Source organism: Dunckerocampus dactyliophorus, chromosome 3 (genome assembly GCF_027744805.1).
Source record: "Dunckerocampus dactyliophorus isolate RoL2022-P2 chromosome 3, RoL_Ddac_1.1, whole genome shotgun sequence".
Lineage (NCBI taxonomy): Eukaryota > Metazoa > Chordata > Actinopteri > Syngnathiformes > Syngnathidae > Dunckerocampus > Dunckerocampus dactyliophorus.
In genome coordinates, this window is record NC_072821.1 from 30,593,371 (window position 1) to 30,616,785 (window position 23,415).

General features: G+C 38.8%; 1 protein-coding gene across 4 annotated transcripts in view; it reads left to right on the forward strand.

The window, feature by feature from the left end:
• LOC129178507 (multiple epidermal growth factor-like domains protein 11) overlaps window positions 1-23,415 on the forward strand; it is a 164,034-nt gene that overhangs the window by 86,954 nt on the left and 53,665 nt on the right. For all 4 annotated transcript variants that reach the window (XM_054770793.1, XM_054770796.1, XM_054770795.1 and 1 more), the window contains exons 6-8: window positions 19,801-20,047; window positions 20,408-20,528; window positions 20,609-20,745. In XM_054770793.1, coding sequence (XP_054626768.1) covers window positions 19,801-20,047; window positions 20,408-20,528; window positions 20,609-20,745 — 505 coding nt within the window. The remainder of the gene's footprint in view (window positions 1-19,800; window positions 20,048-20,407; window positions 20,529-20,608; window positions 20,746-23,415) is intronic.

Here is a 23,415-nt window from a genome sequence, read left to right on the forward strand (position 1 = left end):
GATGCATTGCCATCAGAAGAGTCTGCCTCAATTGGGAGACATCATGAGGGGGGAAAAGTTAACTAAAAAGAACAAAAGTGACTTTGTCCTTCCTCAGTGTACCGACGCTCGACTAGGCATTCTTCTGGCGAGTGCACATAACCAGTTCTCTTTCTTTTTAGAAAGTATTAATAATTTATGGGAGTGCGTCAAAAAGCCGTAACACGAGTACTGCATGTAGATACTATTAACTGTACATTGTGCGGGGTGGATAGGGGCTCAGGAGGTACAGTAGAGCAGGTCATCCAGAAACGGGAGGGTTGCTTCCTTCATCACAGTCACTACTGTTGTGTCCTTGGGCAATACACTTCCCCCACCTTGCCTCCAGTGGTGTCCACAAGGGTGTATAAATGTGAATTAATGTTAGGTACTGGTCAGAGAGGCCATTGGCGCGAATTAGCAGCCGCGTTGCCGTCAGTCTCCCCTAGGGTAGGTGTGGCTATAGATGTAGATTGCCATTGTTGAGCGAATGGCTTCTCAGTGTAAAGTGCTTTGGGTGTAAAGATAGGCGGCATGCAAATCCATTATCAATCAGTTATTGTAATTGTAATGTTTCATCCACAGACGTCCTTTGAAAAAACACTGCTGATACATGTATGCTGATACATGTATGCTAAAATGAGGTTTTCTTTAGATTTAAGATAGACATTGTTTTTGCTTCAGTAATCATGGGATTTTGCAGTTAATTGGTTTCAGACCGTGATAAGTGAATTTCTGCAAAGTAGGATTTATGAATGGAATATTTTTGTAGTTACAGCATAGAAAACCTGTTTATGATCTTCTAAATATGTTTTTAACATTAGAGCCCTGTAGACATCCATTCATTTTCCTCCACTTATCCGGGTCCAGGTTGCGGGGGCAGCAGTCTCAGTAGGGAAGCCCAGACTTCTCAGTCCCCAGCAACCTCCTCCAGTTCCACCGGGAGGACACCAAGGCGTTCCCAGGTCAGCTGTGAGACATAATCCCTCCAGCGTGTCCTAGGTCTGCCCCGGGGCCTTCTCTTGGCTGAGCATGCCCGGAACACCTCACCAGGGAGGCGTCCGGGAGGCATCCGGACTAGATGCCCGAGCCACCTCAACTGGCTCCTCTCAATGTGAAGGAGCAGCGGCTCTACTCTGAGCTCCTCCCGGATGACCAAGCTCCTCACCCTCTTAGGGTGAGTCCAGTCACCCTACGGAGGAAACTCATTTTATCCGCGATCTCGTTTTTTCGGTCACAACCCAAAGCTCATGACCATAGGTGAGGGTGAGAACATCGATCGCAATCCTGCAGACGCTGCACCGATCCGCCTATGGACCTCACGCTGCAACTTTCCCTCACTCGAGAACAAGACCACGAGATACTTGAACTCCTCCACCTGGGGCAAGACCCAGATCCCTGTAGAAATGAAATAACACACCTATAGTCACCTTTTACACTCCTATTATTCTTCATTTACACCATATTGCAACTCATATGCTGCAGAGACTCGAGACAGCCGCTATCTAGCAAGCTAACAAGATAACCAGTTAGCTTCAAATTTCTTTCTTCTGAACTCAAGAAGTCAAAACTTCCACATAGGATGGGAGGTGAACTTTTTATCACTCTTATCATGTCGAACATGCCATGGCTGACTTCAAAGTAATGTCTCGATGTTTTTTGTCATTACTGCTGCCTAGTGACCTTAATACTACATACCACTTGTACTTTAAAATGTTTTGGGTAATGATAAACCATAGTCTACCACAAAATAATGATCATTAATTAATGAATTTCTGGAAAAAAAGCGCGATATAGCGAGGGAGCGATAATCGAACCGCGATATTGCGAGGGATGAATGTCATATAAATCTGAATGAAAGGCAGCCAGCAGTAAGACACAGACGGCTGATGGATTTCCTTGAAAAGGTCCTTGATGCCTTTTTGAATTTGTCCCCAATAACCTTTTCACCTCAATGCAGATACTCCTTTGAAACTCAGCCATGCCTAAAGGAAAAGGGGAAAGGCAAACTAACAACAAAGGATTTAGTTGAGCACTCAGCAATTAATCCTTCACTTTTGCACTGACGTTAAGCATCCATTACTTGTGAGTAGGCACAAGAGTTTGAGGCGAAACAACTCGCCTAGCAAACGATCAATAAGGTTTCACCTTTTAAAGCCTGGGCTTGAGTAACTTGCTAGAAAAAGACAAAATAAATAGCATTTTTCTTTGCATGTACAAGATCTGCATCGAGGATCTTTGATGGTTATTGTAGATGTGAAAATGCACATATTGTCGCTACTGGATAAGAGTACATGATGCTGCTTGTTCGGTGTGTTTTAGCGGTAGGGGAATGATAACGTGTATCATTGGAAGCGGCTAAGTGTCAAATGCTGCAAAATTTGTTTCATTTGTGTTTTGTTTTATGAAATTATTCATTACATCATCTTTTTTGTTGCCCATTTAAGTGCTACTGGGGTCCGGCGGCTTTAAAAGGTTAATAGCCATTTTGCAGATCCGAGTCTTCCTTTTTGTATTCTCCTGCGCAGAACAGAAAGCTGTCGCTAAGTATCAACTCTCATTTCAGCTTTGCATAGCACTACATGTTTCCCACTGCTCTTCATTAGCATCAGATTCATTTGGCAGCTAATCTGTTGCCCACGTGAAGGGGGTGACACTTTGGAGTCACTCCCAATTAGTCGCTCCCTCCGCTGGGCCCTGTCCTGTTCTGAATCTCATTCAGGAGAAGATTTTACTTTATGTATACTTATATTATGATTCAGTTGTTCCTATACATGCAGTTGCAGTCAGGAGACTACATGCACTCATCATGGGCATGAATGTTTTATTATTATTATGATTATTATGATCATTATTATTATTATTATACCCTTAATGATTTATTTGAACCATCATTTTTCCTGGGTGGAATGGTGGTACGGCTGCACGGTGGCCTAGGGGTTTGCACGTCAGCCTCAAAGTCTGGAAGAAACATAGCACAGGGGTGTCCAAACTTCCACTGAGGGCCACATACTGAAAAATGAAAGGATGCAAGGGCCCCTGTGATATTTTGTAAGGCAATATGCTAAGATGTTATATGTATTTCAAGAAAAAAAACTGCATCTCAGTTTTGTGATATATGTGAAAAAGCATATCATTAGTGTGAACTTTGTTCTTTTTCTTTCCTATTGTTACTGTTTTTTTTCCCAAAAATTTCAATTTTCTTCTTAAATAATCTTGATAAATTTTCTTCTCATAATATTATGTTGGTCACGCAGTCAGGAGATCTGGAAGATCTGGGTTTGTATCTCCATTTGGGCATCTCTGTGTGGAGTTTGCATGTTCTCCCCGTGTGTGCGTGGTTTCCTGCGGGTACCATAGGTGTGAATGTGAGTGTGAATGGTTGTTTGTCTCTATGTGCCCTGCGATTGACTGGTGTACCCCGCCTCTCGCCCAAAGTCAGCTGGGATAGGCTCCAGCATGCACCTGTGACCCCAGTGAGGGCAAGCAGCATAGAAAATGAATGAATGAATGAATGAATGTTTCTTATAATTTCATGACTTAAAAAAATTCAGCTCTCTGCTACTAAAATAACAATATTTTTAAATTATTGTCATAAAATTGTCACTTTATGCGCCTTTTGTGATGATTACGAGATGCATTCATGGACAGTCTGAACATCACAGCAACGTTTTTATTTTTTTGTGTGTATGTGTGGTCAATATAAACACAAAGACAGAGAAAAACAGTGCGTAGATAATCTCATCAGACACTAACGAAACTCTGACTGCGTGAGTAGAATTTGCTGCATTTAAGTATGCTCCGAAATCTGAGAAAAAACACGTACAGTACAGTACACTCAAAACATGCGAATTCATTTTAAATTATGTGGTGTCTTTGAACGCAACCCATCATCTCTCATACTAAAGCGGTTAAAGAAAAACTGCAAATTTTTGGGGAATTTTGCCCATCATTCACAATCCTTATGTGAAACACGAACACGTATTTCTTTCCCTTTTCTGTGCGTTCTAACGAGAGAAAACGAGTTCGTTGAGCCAGCTAACATTGCACGTCATGGGAGGCCGGTGACCAGTGATGCTACAGTGCTGTGTTTTACGTCTTTCTTTCAACCAAAAATGCTTTTCCCAGGTTAGGGAGCACTTGGCTGAAAACATATTCCACAGGAGGTACGTCACTGAAAAAACGCTGAGATCCGCTGCCTTTATTCATTTGTGAACCACTGTAGCATATGTGAAGCTTTGTTTTGTAACCTTTTATTTCCTTTTCACTAAACCTCCTGGTAATGTTCTTTCATGTTTTTCCTAAAATTCTGCCACCGGACAGTGAAAAAATAAGCTGCGCTCCGCAAATGGCCCCCATGCCACACATTGGACACCACCGGCCTATGGGGATACCAATTGTACTGCCAAACCCGAATACAGCTTTTGTTGCAAGGAGCTGAAGTGGACGTCATTGCATGCGTGCTTCTGCCAAGCCCAGTTAACAGTTGCAGCTGTGTCAGCATACCTCTTAAGTCCATTAATTCACCAGAAAACTTTTGAATAAAATTTCACCACAACCCCAGAGGGGTGATTGGCTGTGTTCGGGTTATCTAGGAAGAGTCAGCTGTTCTCGTTGTCCTAATCCTATCCTTTGGCATTTCTTTAATTACAACTAGCAACACATTCAAAACTTGGAAAGATCATTCCTTGAAGCATACGTGTCCAACTGAAGCCCACAGTCCAGCCTGTTTGGAAAATAGCACTGAATTGACCCGCATCGGGGATCTCAGCAAACAAAGAGCTTGCAACGATTTGCATAATCAAGTATTCCTCCTGGTATCAACAACTCCTTCAACATTACTAGCTGTAGGCCTGTCACGATAACAAATTTTGCTGTTGCACAAATTATTGCTGATATACGATATTATTGGCAACATTATTTTGAGACCATTTTTTCATGAATGTACTGATAATACAGTACATGGCATAATGATGCGAGTACACCGTATCAAAAGCAATAAACTGTCATTTCGGAAGAGTATTTAACATTGTAACTGGAATGTCAAGAGTTTTTAAATAAAATTAATTAAACAAAAAAACATTGATTCTAGATTAAATCAAATAAAATTGTATATGTCTTAAAAGTCCTTAAAAAAATGTTTAAAAAAAAAAGGAATGACTGGACACAAACACGGATATTTGAAAAAAATGCACATTTCCCCCACACGTAAAAAAAAACAAAAAAACCCCACAAAACACATTTTGTCCCAGTCTGAAAATGCAACCACAGCTGCTTGGGACATTCTAATGTCATGTTGTAATCCCGACACTGTGTGCGCAGCCAACCGGGATAAAAGGTACGTAGGCTGCTTACTTATCTTACTGACTTACTTACAGTACGTATTTGTCAGTGCTAATGTCTATGTAAAATATCAAACTTGTTTACGATTTTCTGTATACAGTTTTTTAAACATTGTTAGAGCCCTCTAGACATGAAATAACACCGCTACAGTCACCTTTACATTTGTATTACCCAATATAGTAGATATAACCAGAGAAAATAAGACATTTAAAACATAAATGAAACTCATGCTCGTGTGTATCGCAGTAAATGTGTTTCCCGTGGAGGACAGGAAGTGGCGTAGGGGGTTCAGAGTTGAGTTTTAGCTGTAGCCTGTGTTATTATCCTGATTATTTTATTATTATTGTGCCTGTTGTGAGATAATTCAAACCTGCAGTAAAAGCCTGTTGTTCCGGCGACGTAGAAGAATAACGTAGAATATTAAGTTCACAATTAATTAAAACATGAAAGGCTTATATTGTATTTGGTATTTTTGTTCATTTAGTCGTTTTTATACTTGAAAATACTTAATTTAGACAAAAAAAATGTACAATTTCCCTAAATATGCATATCTTTTTGACTAATTTCAATAGGCTGTATTCAACCGTGAAACAGCATGATTTATTCATTAATATATGTTTGAAAACCATCATAGAGTGAAGCCACACAATGCGAGCCGCGATGTGACAAGGGGTGACTGTATATAAATGACGGAACTCTTAGTCTCTTACTCTTTGCCATGTGTCTTCAAACGTAGGTCAACAGAATACGCTGAAAAAAGAACAAACAAAAAAAAAATATTGGCATCTTGGGCAGCACAATCCGATAAGAAGTCAGATAAAGACACACACAAAGGAAATTAGTCTCAAAACAGCACTATAATGATTAGGAGACAAGTTTGTTTATACACATTAATCGCACAATTGAATTGCATTAACAAGCTTTTTCATCACCTTATTTGTCTGCTTGCAACAACAACACGGATTAAGGCGCAAAAAGAAGCGTAATAACACATATCTTACAAGTTTTGAGATGCGGTTGATATAATTTTTACTTATTATGAGTCCACAATCCACAATCACTTATAATCAAACAGTTTGGAAGTCAGAGGTGGTTCCTTTACACTCCATAGTTTCCCCTCCCGTTATATTCAATGGCACTCACTGTATCACGTACGGATGAACGGTCATATAAATTATAGTGGATCCCCAAACATTTGTGATTCAGCATTCCTGACCCCACAAATTGATGAAATTTTGGAACAAAAATGTTCCTTAAAAAAGTAGGCTTTTTTTGCCTGCAGAAAACACATCATAAATCAGGAATGATTTCTATAAAGACGTGATAATACAGGTACAATGTACGGCATCCACCTCACACACCTCAACTCCACAATTTTTACATGTTTATGTTTTTGTGTTTCACTGATAATGTCTATTCTTCAAGCGTTGAGATTTTGAGCTTTGTCCGGCAGCCCTTGAATGCACCACAGTGAAACTTACATATGGTAATCCCTTGCTGTCACTCTGACATCGTTTTTAAAAAATATATTAATTAATAAATCATCGTTGATTTCTGGTTGAATACAGCCTATTACAGTATTAGTCAAAAAATATGCAAAAATTAGGCAATTTTTAAATTTTTTTGTCTAATTTAAGCATTTTCAAGCATATTCATGACTAAATGAAGTCAAATGCAAATATAAGGCATTCAGAAGTTGCACTCAAAGATGATACGTAGTAGCCACTGCAGGAAGTACTGTACAGAAACTGGAAGTTAAAAAAGAAACAACAAGGAACTCTTCCATGTCTTATTTATGTCTTAAATACCTTTTTTCCCCTCTTATTACATCTATTATATTGAGTAAAGTGTAAATGTGACTACAGGGGTCTTATTTCATGTCTAGATGGCTCTAATAACGTTAAAAACTGTAGTTAGATGGTCGGAAACAGCTTTTCTATTCTCCAACTACAAAAATATTCCATTTATAAATAAGGAATCCTACTTTGCGGAAATTCATTTATCACAGGAACCAATTAACTGCGAAAAGTAGGAATTACTGTATAGTCTCTCAATAAATACAGCTCAATAAGTCCACCAAATGGCACAAACTGCCATGTTAGTGGTGATTACCTATACATTTTAGACTTTTAATGCTTTAAATAAGTGTGTGAGGCATATTTACGAACTGTCACGAGTGAACAATGGCAATTGGGAGGGGAGTTAAGACGAATCTAATCTGAAATTACACTTTCTATTTTTATTGCAAAAATGAAGACCGTATGATGCGTGTTAATATGTGCAATTCATACTTTCGACCAAAAGATGGCACTGTTGGCCCACCCATGTTATAAGTGTAATATTTGTATTTATTTCAGTGCATAATTATGAACACATACACGGTATGTAAATATGTCAGATTCCCAGATTCACAGATTTCCATCTGTTGTCCCTAGAGAGGTTGATGTTTATATAATGATATGATATAATCTACATCTTGACATTCCAAAATAAACAATGCTAACAAATTCTTACGAGAAACAAAAGTTTATTGCATTTGAAAAGGTGTCGTTGCATTGTTATGATGTATTTCATTTCATTAGTTGTTCATTTGGTCTCAACAAAATGTTGACAGTAATATTGTTTATGTTTGATGACGATGATATGCTGGTATGATGTTGGATACCCGGGGGGGGGTCACAAGACACCCGACTCACATAGCGAGACTAGAGGTCCACAAAACGAAAAAGAAAAGATTTTATCATGAATTTTTAAGACAATGAAAAAATATGTAAAATTTTCATTTAACCCTGTCACAAAACCATGCAGACAAAATGATCAAGTTAATTGAAATTTATCGTATGATTGATTTATTCATCTTTTGTTTATCTATCTTTATCTAATTTATTTAACAATAGAGAGGTTTTTTTTTTTAACCAGAAATCTTGTCACGTTTTAATCTCACAGCACCCCTAGTGCAGTGTTTCCCAACCTTTTTTTGTCTTGTGTACCCCCAGAGCCTTTTTTATGGTATCATGAGTACCCCCTCAGTCATACGTGTTGATAATTCTCCAAAAGTAGAATGTAACACAACTGATCACAGGTTATTGTCTCCCAGTGGAAACTAATTGTAGCCCACGCGTTCCATTTTTATTGTCAGGCTTAATATGAAATGACTGAGAATGGTTACTTATCACCTTGGGAATGATTTCTTAAATGTTTCCACGTATTCCTAGCAATTTGCTCACGTACCACTAAGGGTACACTTACCTCTGGTTGGGAATCACTGCCCGAGTGGATACACTTTGTGCGAGGGCCCATTCAACGCTGCTTGCAGCTTTAAGCAACGTCTACAAGGGATAATAATGGAAGTAAAATTCCATAAAGGACGGATATGTCCTAAAGGACGCATATGTCCATCGGGAGACCTCACCCTAGCTGCCATAGGAGCTTCTCTCAAGTGTCAGACAGGTAAAAATCACGTATCAAAAGTAAACTTCATTACATTATTTCAACTTGGCAACTTGTCTAGAATGCCGTAGTAAGATGGCACTACGGGAACCTCACACTACCTGCGATTGATTCATTACGTAATTAAGAGGCGTTTCCCAAGATGTGATTTGTCAGGAATTTGGTCATGTAAGTAATGAGGGTGATTTTCAAAGTATATTGCGTAGCTGCTCTTTAGAGCACAAGGACTTTATCAGCAAAGACTTTGAGTCTGTTATTTGCTATCAAACATTTCTTCTCTCTTGGAAATGCCATCAATCTTTTGTCTCAAAGGAAAGAGGAAAATGGACTGGCACCTCACCTCAGAAACCTTTTGATTTCCCATTTTCCCTCCAATCCCACGTGACCTCACACCAGCCAAACCTCATGATAGACAAGCCATTAAAGTGTAAAAGGACTTGCCCACTCGGCACTGCTTCCCTCTTCCTTCACTACCAACATTCCTCTCCCGGCACTCTGATTAATTTCCACAAAACTTGTTTATCATCCACTGCTGGCTTTCACCTGAGGTGACCGGCACAATAAATCCTTCCTCCTTCCTCAATCCCGCAGAGCTGATTTTGCTTTCACTTGAAAATAGGCAGAAATTATTCATTGGGCTTTTTGTCTTCTACGTTGGTGAGGAGGAGAGGGACACCGTAGTAACTTACCTCCCTTGTCCTGCACTTCTGTCACTATGCACTTCAAGCAGACTTGACCCCCCACCAAGAAACGTGAACGCAAGTGTAGCATCTATGGAATCATTTATAGCAAATGTATGCTAATGATGTTGCCAACAAGTCATGGTCATGGTTTTATTGTTTTGGACATGGATAACAAGTTATGTTGAGGAACATCAGGCTTACATTTGACCGATTCAACTGAAAAACAGGAGGAGGAAGCGGAGCTTATTTAATTCTACCCCTTCTCCACCTAAAAAAAATCAAAACCAACGAAAATAGATAAGTGAATAATAAGAGTAGATCAAATGATAATGAATACAGTAGTTAAATGGAAATAAGATAAATTAAGTGGTTAAAGATAAATGAACAAATATTCACATGGGAATAACAAAAAACTGACAGAATATCCTGTGCAGTGATGAGGGGAAAATACAAGAAAAATAAAAAGTGTAAGAAAAGAAAAGATAAAAAATAAAAATAAGGGATAAGTGAACAACAAGAGAGAATGGAATGATAATAAAGACAAATTAATAATAGATTTTAACAAATAAGATAAATGAATTAGGGCTGTCCTGTTTCACTCGCGATCCAATACCCGATATTGCATCCTTGAATATCTGCCTTTACCGGTGTCAATCCAATGTCAGCACGAATCATACATACTTTTATTACTTATTTTGTAGTGTGGAATGTTAGAAAAGGCTGGATTAATTGGTACTACTCAGAGACTCGGAGTTGCGTGTCCTGCAGCTCCAGTTGTGCTGTGTGAGTGTGTGTGGCAAGAAGGACTTCTATGAGGAGCTATTAGACTGAAAATGCACTGAGCTAAGAGACCGAATCTAAAGGTGGAACAATAATATCTAACCACATATATGGCTCGATATTGTTGTTGTCTTGGTCGATGTCGTTCTCCAAATCTAGCTGCTTATTGTCAGCGTGGCAAAACGTTTCCAATTCCAGATCTTCTTGTTCAGCAATCCTTTGTATTGTAGTGTGGTTATGGTCAATTGTGTATTCCATCGGACTGGGGAAATGTTTGTGTCATGCTTGTGTTGTGCCATTTGTTTTCCCTGTAGTTGAGATGAAGCGATGTTTGAAATTTGCCACTTCCTTGATGTCTTTTGGCAAAAAGGTACTTTGGCTTCTTCTGGTCACTCATTTACCTTGATGTAGTCGGTGCTCCTAGTGCCTTGCATTTTCCCCCGCTTCCTCGGATACTCGTTCATTTGACGTTTGTTCCTTTCAGCTTGCTTCTCTGCTTCAGCAAAGCTCCTTTGTATTTCTTGATAATGACAAGTGTGGTGTTTTTGTTTCTGCCAGGCATGTATCATGTTGTTTACATCCACAGCCACCTCCTTTGATTCAAATTTCACGGCTTCACTCTATCATGGTTTTCCCAAAATTTACCAATTAATGAATCATGCTGTTTTGTGGTTGAATATGGCCTATTATTAATATGATTTTATATTATTTAAGTAGATATTAAGTATTTTTGAGCATAAAATGGCTAAATTAAGTAAAATAGAAAAGAATACATGTTCCAAGACGTGATAGTATGTAATATTCTACACTGGTCACTAGGTGTCAGTAATGTTACTTTAATGTTTGGTGAGACACAAAAACACCAGACTTGAGGCACAATAATCCTTAACAAGGGGCTACTGTTGCAGCCGTAACCCATGCCAAGCGAAAGCTCAACTCTGAACCCTCAACGTCACTTCCTGTCTGCCCCCACTCAGCTCCCCTTGCACCAGAGCACATTTACAGCAACACACACACGAGCCATCCATCTATCCATCGTCTTCCGCTTATTCAAGGTCCGCTCGCAGGGGCGGCAGCCTAAGCAGGGAAGCCCAGACTTTCTGTTATGTCTACCCAATTGGGTAACAGGAGTGTAAAGGTGACTATAATGGCCTTATGTCATGTCTAGAGGGCTCTAACAATGCAAAAAAAAAACTTTATTTAGAAGATTGTTTTCTCTGCTTTAACTATAAAAATGTTCCTTTTATAAATAAGTAATCATGAAATTCATTCATCACAATCGTGTCTGAAACCAATTAAAAACAAAGGATTACTATATTACTATTTTATTAATATGACTATTTTATAATCTATACAAAAGTGAGGGTTTGTTTAGCAATGGTAAAATGATCCTCCTACTAATGCTATTACTTTAGTGGTGTGGTGGGTGACTCCTCCTCAGTAATGTGCTCCATGAGGTTTGACCTCTAACCCATGCCAAATGGAGCCATCAGCGCAACTTAGATTTATGGGCCACGTTTGCATAAAACAGGATCATTAAAATATAATTATCATTCATGAAAGGATATTTTTGAAGCAATGTAATTTGAGTCATGCCAGCATCTCGTTCGACACTGGCCAGTAAATATTTTGTCAAATTCTAATTACAGCAATTGTACAGTCTAGGAAAGTTATGCAAGAAAAGTCATATTTTTTGTGGATGAATGCAGTTTTGCTATGTCTCCTTGAAAGAAAAACAGTGATCCACATGCACTCTCACAATCGCTGGGCCGGTCAGTGTTACTAAAAAGAGACACTTCATTCCAGCCATGCGAGCTGTAAACTGTGTCATCCATCTGGCCAGTCCTCCCTCTCATCGACCCATCTCCCAAACAGCGTGAAATATGCTTCCACTAATTACAGTTATTAATTGGAAATAGGAAATCAATGGCTCTAAATTAAACACAAGTGTGCATGTAGGTTTATGGGTCAATTGCATCGTCATCACTCAGGTTTGGCAGTTGACCGTTGCCCACTATGAGGATTATGTAGGTTTTAAATTGCAAAAAAATACCCATACTTTATCTGTAAAATGAATATTGTCCAGTATCGTAGTGTGAAAATGTAATAATGGTTAGAAATCCAAAAAGAATGCTCATAATAAAATCGTATTCTTGTCTAGTTTTAAAATCTTAGCTTGTTGCGTAACTTTGAGAGCTACTGTTATTATAGTAAGCTTTTTTTATGTGATTTTACGGAAGCCGCATTATCGCTTTGTTTGGAATAAATAAGCGGGTGGTGTTTAATAATGTATACTATTCGGCCTGTGCTCGCAGTAAAAGCAAAACAATAACACAGCGTGTGTTTATTACTAAAGGTGTTGTGTCTTGCGGCCCCTCTGTTAGCTTTGCCTCTGCTCCAACATTTTGACAAAGGTGTCACATAATTAAAACTGAATGAAAGAAGCTAGAGGCTGTACGGATATGACTTGTATGTGTGTCTGTGAGTGTGTATTCTGATTGGATTGTTCGCTGGTGGTTGGCTGACGTTGTGAGTGCAGCTGAGATTGATTTGATTGGATGATTCTTGATAGGTTGAAGTCTTCAATGCGATGACAGATAAAGAACAGTTTTGAGATCTTTTTTTTTATTATGGGTTTTACATGATTTATCTAAATGTTTTTCAGCAGCACACAATATGCAAAATACAGTAAAAGCAACAAATATTAACATTTACCATTGAATACACTCCTGAGGAAAACTTTAAGACCAGTTGAAAAATTGCAAGAATTTACATTTTGCACTGTTGGATCTTAAGGAGGTTCTAAGTAGAGCTTCAGAATGCAAAAAGAAGAAACGGAAGTGAGACTAAAAAACATTTTGAGTACACAGTTTATTGCAAACAAGCATTAAACTGAAATAGGCTGTTTATCACCTGATCAAAAAAACACAGCTATTAAAATCCGAAATCTTGGCAAAAATGTGGATTCAATATCGTTTTCTGATGATCTCTTCATAGCAAATGCAAAAAAGCTTTCTCTCTGTAAACGCGGTCGGATTGTTGAGTTGCATAAGCAAGGCCTCCCGCAGCGCGCCATTGCTGCTGAGTTTGGACGCGGTAAGATATTGAAACGTCTTCAAAGATCAGCTGATGAACAGTCTATTTCACTTTAATGCTTGTTTGTAATAAATTGCTTTGGGAGTTTGGATGTTCTCCCTGTGCATGCGTGGGTTTTCTCCGAGTACTCCGGTTTCCTCCCACATTCCAAAAACATGCACATACTGTAGGTTAATGGTGTACTATAAGTTGTATTACTGCGCTCTACATTTTTTGCTTTACAACCACATACTTTATACATTTTGACCGACTTAGGAGGAATGAGAAGTGTTTTCTGTCAAAAAAAATTTTAAAGCTATTTTTGTAGAGAATAAGTACAAATGAGCATGTTTTTCCACTAATAAAAAAAAATAGCCATTGTTGTAGGGACGTGAATGTTGAATCATGGATATGTGAGGATCCACTGTACACTGAAAGTATGCCTGATTGGTCCTATATCACGGCCCTTCAAAGAGACATGCAGGCTCTGCAAATAAATGTATGTTTATGTAACAATGCAAAATGTATATTGAAATAATCTTTATCACTTTCCTGGGGAAAAAACTACTCAACCAAATGACTGCCACCTGATAGTGGCTAATGAAGTTTTTTATATTTGCATAATTTTTCTTTGTGTCAGGAAATAGTTGTACAGTACAAGAAACTGTTTTGTTACGTGACTGAGTCAGTCAACAACTATCACACGTTATGTGTGGACTCATTAACTAAACTAATAAGTCTATGAATAAAATCAATGAGGAATGAAGTCCACCTCCTTACTCCGGAATGCAAATGATATCATTCACACTATCCAACACAATAGCGATCCTATACTTTTACGTACAAAAATACAAAATACTACTGTTCCTGTGCACTCTACAAACTTGGCCAAAGGTTTTGAGAACGACACAAATATTAGACGTCACAAAGTCTTCTGCCTCCGTTTTTATGATGGCAGTTGCATATGCTCGAGAGTGATAAGATTAATGGCAATTAATTGCAAAGTTTGTCTTTGTCATGAAAATGGACTTAATCCCCAAAAAACATTTCCACTGCATTTCAGCCCTGCCACAAAAGGACCAGCTGACATCATGTTAGTGATTCTCTGGTTCACATAGGTGTTTGAGTGAGAATAACTGAGTGAGTGAGTGAGTGAGTGAGTGAGAATAACCAACTGGAAGCTTTAAAAGGAAGGTGGTTTGTTCTTCTTCTGTTATGGTTACTAGCAAGGAAACATGTGCAGTCATCTTTGCTTTAGCACAAAAAGGGCTTCACAGGCAAGGATATTGCTCATAGTAGGATTGCAAGGATAGACGTTCAATTGTTGAGAAGAAGGCACCACAGTGCCCAAGAAAGTCCAGCAAGTGTCAGGACTGTGTCCCAAAGTCGATTTAGCTGCGGGATGCGCTTGCTCAGGATTGGCAGCAGGCAGGTGTGAGTGCATCTACTCGCAGAGTGAGGCGAAGACTTTTGCAAAATGGCCGGGTGTCAAGAAGGGCACAAAGAAAGCCACAAAGAAGCCACTTCTCTCCAGGAAAAAAACATCAGGTTTTCGATATCCCATTTGTGACAATTCCTGAAAGTTTCATCCAAATCCATTCAAAACTTTTGAAGTTATTTTGAACACAAACAAACAAACAAAACATAACCTCCGCGCTGTGCTTGCGCTTTGCACTGCGCTAGGCGGAGGTAATAAAGAATGGTACCAAAACAGCCTCTAAGAGCAACTTTTCCCAACCATCCAAGAACAGTTTTATGACAACCAATGCTTTTTCCAGGATAATGTAGCACCTTGCCATGAAGCAAAAGTGATAACTAACCGACTCGGGGAACAAAACATCGACCTTTTCGGTCCATGGCAAGGAAAGTCCCCAAAACTTTAAGAACTTGTGGTCAATCCTCAAGACAAGCAAACAAAAACCTGCAAATTCTGACAAGAATTCAACAACTCCAAGCATTTATTGTGCAAGAATGGGCTGCCATCAGTCAGGATGGGGCCCAGAAGTGCATTAACAGCATGCCACAGTGAATTGAAAAAGAAGGGTCAACACTGCAAATATTGACTCTTTACATTAACTTGATGTAACTGTTAATAAAAGCCTTTGACCCGTATGAAATGCTTGTAATCATATTTCAGTATATTATAGTAAAATCTGACAAAAATATTTGAAACAAAGCAAACGTTGCGAAAACCAATACTTGTGTCATTCTGTAAACTTTTGGCTATGATTGTATAATTTTTAAAAAGGATATAGATTGTTTTCTCAGGGCATTGACTTGATCACAGCTGGACTGTTCAGGTTGCCTTAGAAGATGTTTCACCTCTCATCCGAGCAAATCTCATCAATTCATGCCTGAAGACTAGATAGGACACACTAGAAGACTGCTTGATTCAGTGCCCTGAGAATGAATGAAAATATTCAGAGGCAATACTTGATGTCATTGGCGGAGCTGTCCGTTTGGTGGATACATGGCTTTTGAATCCATTTACTTCAAGTCTGTATGCTAATTTAAATCAATTGTGTTGAGGTGTTATCATTCTCCTTGTCAAAGCTTTTTGTCAACATGCTGAACAATTAGGAGTACATGGAATAACCTGCAGACAGCCTGAAGCTGTATCCCAGACACTGCCACAGAACTCAACAATGTTGTTTTTTTTCTTCAGACTCCAGCAAGTAAAGCACTCTTGTTCAGATCAGATGGATTATCAGCAAAGACCTCCTCCACCACTGACAAACCCAAAGCTATTCCTTACTGAGTTAGCCCTTGTCAAAGTGTATTATTCTATTCTTAATTTAGTGCACAAAGTTCTGCTTAGTGCCAGTGAGCTACTCTTGATCAAAGTCATTAGTCTCTTGATTTGGACTCTTTGCTCCTGAATAATTGAGGCTGTGAAAGGATAAAGGATTTGACGATGCTGGCTCATGAGTTAAGAGTAATAAAGAGAACTCCCCGCTCTGAAGATGATAAAACAAAGTGAGGACAGGAGGAACAGAGATGTGTAGAAAACGAGGAGAGCCCTGCTGATTTATTATTTTTCTGTTCTGAGCTTTGTCCACCTCCTTGTTGATGAAACATTCAGTATGATACATTCTTGGATCTACTGTCTACATTTGTTGGAAGTCCTACGGCTCATCCCTCTAGAGTGAAGGTTAGCCTGTGGTATGTACCTGATTTATACTGTCATAGATGATGTAATATACAATAAAATGTTTCATAGTTAGTACTCATTGTCCTCTAGGGTCTACTGATTTATACCAGCAATTCCTTACCCATTTGCGATGTATTTCCTCTGAATATATGATTGAAATTAAGTGAAAGAGAATGTCCACACATCTTTTATCCATAGTTTTACTGTTAGTCAGCTAAAAAGCACAAAGATAACATCAAGATGTCATTTTTAATTAAAGGTTCGTTACATCACCATCATCAATGATTATCAATGGTGATTTCACTTGAAAGAGAAAAGCACATTTGATGCAGTTAATTAAAATGAAAGCTCGCTCAGGTACGCAAATCTTATTGCAGAATCAAGCTGGTGCTGATAGTTACAGTACTTCTAACACCCATGGTAATGGTAATGGTAATGGTTTCATTTATTTCAACATGCATACAAGTTACATTGGAATACATCACATATTCGAATTCACAGTTTCCACGTGTCCAAAAGGAGTAGGAAGAGCCCTTACGACCGGTTGTGAGCTAGGCTTTACATCACCCACACGTAAGATACCAATAGCTTCACTGCTAAGTTGTTTTTCAATCCCTTACATTACTGCAAGAAACACTTGATGCATGTTTCAGTAAGGTTCTTTTTGTGGTTCTCAACAATGGAGACAGCGTAATCATTGGTATTGGTATAGGTATTGGTATTGGTTTTATTTATTTCGAACATGCATATGTCCGAAAAGGAGTAGGAAGAAGCAGAGCTTATTTAATCCTATCCCCTTGTAGCACATCAATTGCTAATACATACATGTGTGTACATACACATACAAACACGCACATACATATATATACACTTACATCTGCACCTACACAATTACGCACATATATACGTATAAAGTATACACATATACAGTATACAGGTACACAAATGCTAAAAAAAAAAAAAAATCTTTTTTTCTTTTTTTTCCCCCTCCTTTTCCTTTCCTTCTGTTTATCTGTTTATCCTGTCCTTCCTCTCCTGTTGATATCCACATCTTCTTTGGTTTTGCACTGCTAGTGACACTGAGTTTGTATACACGAGTTCCTTTTATTAACTATGTCAAGGTTATTGCAATTATGCTTATTGTCATAGTCATATGGTCTTTAATATGTTCCCAGATCGCTGATATCTTGGACAACAAGCAGTCCTTTTAGTTTGATGTAGATTTTCCCGTTAGTGCTCCAAGTGTTTTGAATCTTTCCTTGCTTCCTCAGGTCTCGTGCTTTCTTGGTGATGTCGGAATTGCGTTTTGTCAGATGCTCATTCATGTAGACGTTGGTGCCTCTTAGCTTCTTTCCCTGTTTCAGCAGTGCTGTTTTGGATTCCCTGTTGGTGAACTTAATGATGACAGGTGTGGTGTTGTTCCTGCCATGGAGTGGGACGCAAGTGTCAATACTGTTGACATCGACCTCCACCTCCTTCGAGTGTAGGAAGTTAGCAATCTGTTGCTTTATTGAAGGAACATCTCTTGACTTGGGTGTGATTTGGAGCCCTGTGAGGACCACATCATTCATTTGCTCCTTGATATTCTCCTTTGCTTCTTTCTCTTCCTCAAGGGTGGTGCGAAAGTCAGCATTATCCTTCAATAGTGCCGTGATATCATCCTGTATAATGTTGATATCATTGCATAGTGCTCTATTTTCTTCCCTGGGGTCTTCAGCATCCTTAAGATCAGTACGTGAGGCGGCTTCCATATGGTTTGTAGCCTCCTTGAGAGCAGTGAGCAAGGCAGCATTATCTTCCAATAATGCCCTGATATCATCCTGCAGAACCCTAACATCCTTGCAAAATGCTGTATTTTCTTTACGGTTTATCGCTTCCTGAAGAGCAGAGCGCAAGGCAGCATTATCATTCAGCAGTATCTTAATGTCGTCCTGCAGAGCCTTGATATCTTCCACAGGGTTTTTAACCTCCTTAAGAGCAGCGCTCAGGTCTGCAGTTTCATCTTGCAACTTCTTGACTTCTTTTCTTAGTATTTTGATATACTTGTTCTGTGCTCTATTTTCTTCAGACTGTATCTCTACAGTTGAATGCAGCTTCTCAATTGCTCGCATTATTTGTGGTAGAGTGATCTCTCTACTCTCAAAGCTTCTATCAAAGGCTTCATTGCAGCTCTTGATAGCATTTTGCAACTTTTGGTATCTTGGACTAGCTAGGTATTCTGCCAATGTTTCTATGTCCACTTTGAATTCAGAGCCAGAATCATTTTCCTCTGCAAGTTTAGAGCCAGAATAATTTTCCTTTGTGTTTGACATTGTTGCTAAGCAACCTCTTTGAACTTCAGCAGTTAGCTAGTTAGCTAGACTTGCTAGCAGTATCGATACTTGTATCTGTACCTGTCGACTATCCAAGTTAAAGTTGGGGGATTCAGCAAGCAGCACTGATCTTGTGTTCATGAAGTGTCGTCAGGAAAGCACCAAAATAGTTAAAATTTCCAGTTTCATCAACAGAGCTCCTGCCATACACATCCTTCCCCGTCAAGAAAAAAAAAAAAAATCATTGAACAAGATGCGAAATATATGTTTGAAATATAATAGTGTCAGGTTTATTTGAAGAATGGCAAAGAAAAGTAACCATGATGCCAAAAAAGTATCCATAAAAGTAAGTGAAACAAAACATTGTGATCAACTGATCAACTAAAAAGTTACTTGTCATTTGCATCAAGTCTCTCTTCTGGAGTTGGACAGAGATTCTCGTTGACATCACAGTGGATATTTTCCATTGCCAGGCATCTCCTGGCATGACGAATCCAGGCCTAACAGTGATCCGCTGTTACATGTAGCAGCAGGATCATGGCAGCGGCCTCACTCATTGTCATGCCCTTAGTGAAGACACTCACACATTTATAGCAATAATTTTTTTTAAAAACTTTTTTTGTATAATGTGTGTACATTTTACTAAAAGGTTTAATACATGAATGTTTTAAAATAATAATTCGTAATAAAAAAATAATGTATTATTTAAAAAACACAATTAAAAACATTAATAAAATGATGTAGCCTACATAATGAAATATTTTAGCAATAATACATTAAATTAAAAATATATACATATATTTTTTTATAATTGCATATTGAAAACATTTGTGTCTATGTGTCAAGGCTTTAGGGACACCCTCCAACCTCTGCTTTTAAAGAATGCGTGCATTGCGATATAACATTAAGAACTATTATTACTCAATTGTGAAGAAGAAACACTGACGAGTGTCCCTGTTGCCTCACACACTGCTCTTTGTTTTTCCAGCCTGTGAAAGTGACTTCTGGGGTCCCCACTGCACCAATCGCTGTCAGTGCCGGAATGGGGCCAAGTGTAATCCAATCACCGGAGCCTGTGTCTGCACCGATGGCTACCAGGGATGGCGGTGCGAGGAGCCATGCGAGCCCAACTTCTATGGCAAGGACTGCCTGCTTGAGTGCCAGTGCCTCAATGGTGCAACTTGCCACCATGAAACTGGCAAGTGCCTCTGTGCACCTGGATACACGGGGGCCTTGTGAGTAATCCATCATCATTGGTCTTTATTACTTGAATTACATTTTTGAGAAGATATGTCCAATTAAGAAAGTATTCACATCCCCTTCCATTTATTCCCCGATTTGTTGTGTGTTTATGTGTTTAATTTTTGAATGGATGCATGCATGTTAAAGTACGTTCAGTCATATACAAGATGCTCGAAAGTCTGGACACAAAGTAAATGTGGAGTTATGGCATAGAGTTCTGCAACACAAATGTTGAAGATGTTATTGGTTAACATTCTGAAAATGTTCATTTATTGAAAATATGCATTTTTGCCGATATGTCCAAAGAGAAATTTGTAACATTTCAAATGGGAGCCTGTGTTCTTTCCCTCCAGCTGCGAGGAGCCGTGTCCACCAGGTAAACATGGCTCCCTGTGTGAACAACGCTGTCCCTGTCAGAACGGAGGATCATGCCACCATGTGACTGGGGAGTGTTCCTGCCTTGCTGGATGGGTGGTATGACTGCACTTTGCATGCTTCTCTTCCATGTCAAATCCTTCAATGAAGGGTAAACTCTTGCCATCCTACCTTCTTAGGGTCCCGTGTGCGCACAGCCGTGTCACTTTGGCTCATTCGGCATCAATTGCTCCCAGGAGTGCACGTGTCGGAATGGAGGTCTGTGTGACCACATCAGCGGTCAGTGCCAATGCACTGCTGGCTACATTGGAGAGAGGTAAGGGACATTAGAAGATGAAATGATTATGTTAAAGGTTATATAATGTTTATTTAAAAATACTTTATGCAGTTTCTTTTTCTGGCAAAAACTTGTGTGTAATTGAGACGCCCATAAAAATGTCAATTTTTTACACACTGCTGTTTTTAACAGTGGTACAGTACATGTATGCTGTGTTTTACCTGTATTATCATTTATTTATAAATTGCTACTGACTTAAGGTAAATTAGATGTGTTTTCTGCAGAAAAGTCTGCCTATTTTCAGAGAACTAAAAATCTGCTAATTGGACATTTAATTGGGCAGTGGATGCTGAAACACGAATGTGTAGGGATTTAGTTCCGATAGCTTAACATGTATTGACCTACACTGGACTGCTTTTAGCACCTTTAATGTAAAAAATATATGTGTAATAAATAGGGGAGTCACAAGATCCCGTGTCACAGGATCTCGCGAGATTAAAATGTGACAAGACAAGAAAAAATGTCTTGTGGCACTAGGCCAGGGACGATAATAAATTAAGTAATTAATCACACAATAATTGGAAATGAACTCGATAATTTTTCTGGCCTTAATATGTTGCCATGTGCATGTGTGTCTGTATTCCTCCCGCCTCCAAACTGGCAGAAAGAGGGTTCATTCTGTGCATTGATTTCAGCACCTCGGCGCGTTTGTTCCATAGAACAACAGCATTCTAATTTTGCGGCTACACTCTATCACGGTTTCTCAAAAATATATTAATTCATAAATCATGTTGTTTTGTGGTCGTTGTTTGGCCTGTTATTATTAAAAAAACAGACATATTTATGCAAGTTGTATGTATTGTTTTGCCTAAAAATGCTTTTGAGGCAAAAAAATACATACAACTTGCATAAATGTGTCTATAAATATGGCTTAATGACTAAAAGAAGACGCATTCAAAGATGTTGTGATGATATGTAGTATTCTACTCTGGTCACTAGGTGTGACATCAGATTTGATCGCCGCAGCAACAGGCTTTTATTACAGGTTTGAATGATCTCACAACAGGCACAATAAACCACCCAATTGTCCGTAACCCAGGCCAAGGTAAAACTCAACTCTGAGACCCCGATGTCTGTGCCACCGGAACACATTTATCGCAACACACCCGAGCATAGGTCTTATTTATGTCTTAAATGGCTTATGAGGTGTACTCTATTGGGTAATAGGAGTGCAAAGGTGACTGTAGTGGCATTATTTCATGCCTGGAGGGCTCTGATAATAATAATAAAACTTATTTAGAAGGTTGTAAACAGGTTTTCTATGCTCTAAGTATGAAAGTATTCCTTTTATAAATAATAATATAATAATAATGTAGTGTGGGATTCCTGTCATGTGTTTTAGTTCTGTCTGTGTACATCTCCATCTCTTTTTTTCCTCTCTTCCCATTGTTACTCTCAATTGGCACAAATGACATCCATTTATTTCAGGCCCGGACAGGTAAATTAACCTGCGCTGAATAATTCTAAGATTGAGTCGTCTTCCACCCTCTCCACGTTCTAATAGAATTAGCAAAGATAAGAGTCTTGAAGAAGTCTACGTGATTTGAACATGATACAAAACATACATTCCTATTAAGACAATTTAATTGAGTGATTTGTCATCTTCTGAGTGCTAGTAAGTGACGTGTTGCGGTGAAGAGGTATTAGCTCAACTCCGTTAATGAGAAAGATTCGCCCCCTGGGGAGACACGTGATCAATGACAGGTTTACAGGCTGCAGTATCACTGCAATTTCCTTGACTTTCTGGATTATTTCCAGTCTTATTTAAAGTGGTTCTATTGTTGAAGGTGTGGGAGAGAGAGGGTGAGAAGGGCACACTCTTTTTTACACTAAGCGCAAAATTTTTGGGGGGATTCAATAGTGTTTCTCACCTTCTTTACCAAAGCAAGTTCACAACTTTATTTGGCCTCATGGTGTGTTATTTAGCAGCTCACTCAATAAAAAATGCACAAACAGTGAGTCAGCAACATGTAGGGTGCTTTGTTTGGGCACCCGATTAAGCGGAATGATACAGTACAGGGCAAACGGATTTGTTTGTAATGCTTAATACCGTACCATAACTGATATAGTGTACGAAAACCAGGGCAAAATATCGGTGAACATTTTTGTTGAAAACTGAATCATACAAACAGGTGCGCCTTTCTTTTTATTTTTTAATAATTACCCATTTTTTGCCATTGTCCAAAGTTTTCCCCCCTTTACAGCGCCTCTACGAAAACTGCGGCATCCGAACGTATGACTGAGGTCTTATTGTGTTTTTTTTGTAGTTGTGCCATTTGCCTTCAGTTCTCGGAGGTGTGAGTTTGTTTGTTTTTTTCTCTTTCTGTCTCTGGTGGACACTGGCTCCTACTTGGCTGTGTGACAGGGCCACCCATCATTAAGCACACACAGCGGCATGCGTTTTACGTAGAACAGGGGTGACCAGGTGTTTTGATATTTTGTAAAGAAACACATGTATTTACACTAAGAAGTTATATATACAGTATTTTAAGAAAAAAGTGCATCTCAGCTTTGTGATATAGGTGAAAAAGCATATTATTAGTATCAACTTTTGTCTTTTCCTTCGCTCTTTTTCCTGAGTTTTTTTATTTTCTAAATATTTATACTTTGTTTAAATAATCTTCCTAAAAACCTTTTTCATAATATTAT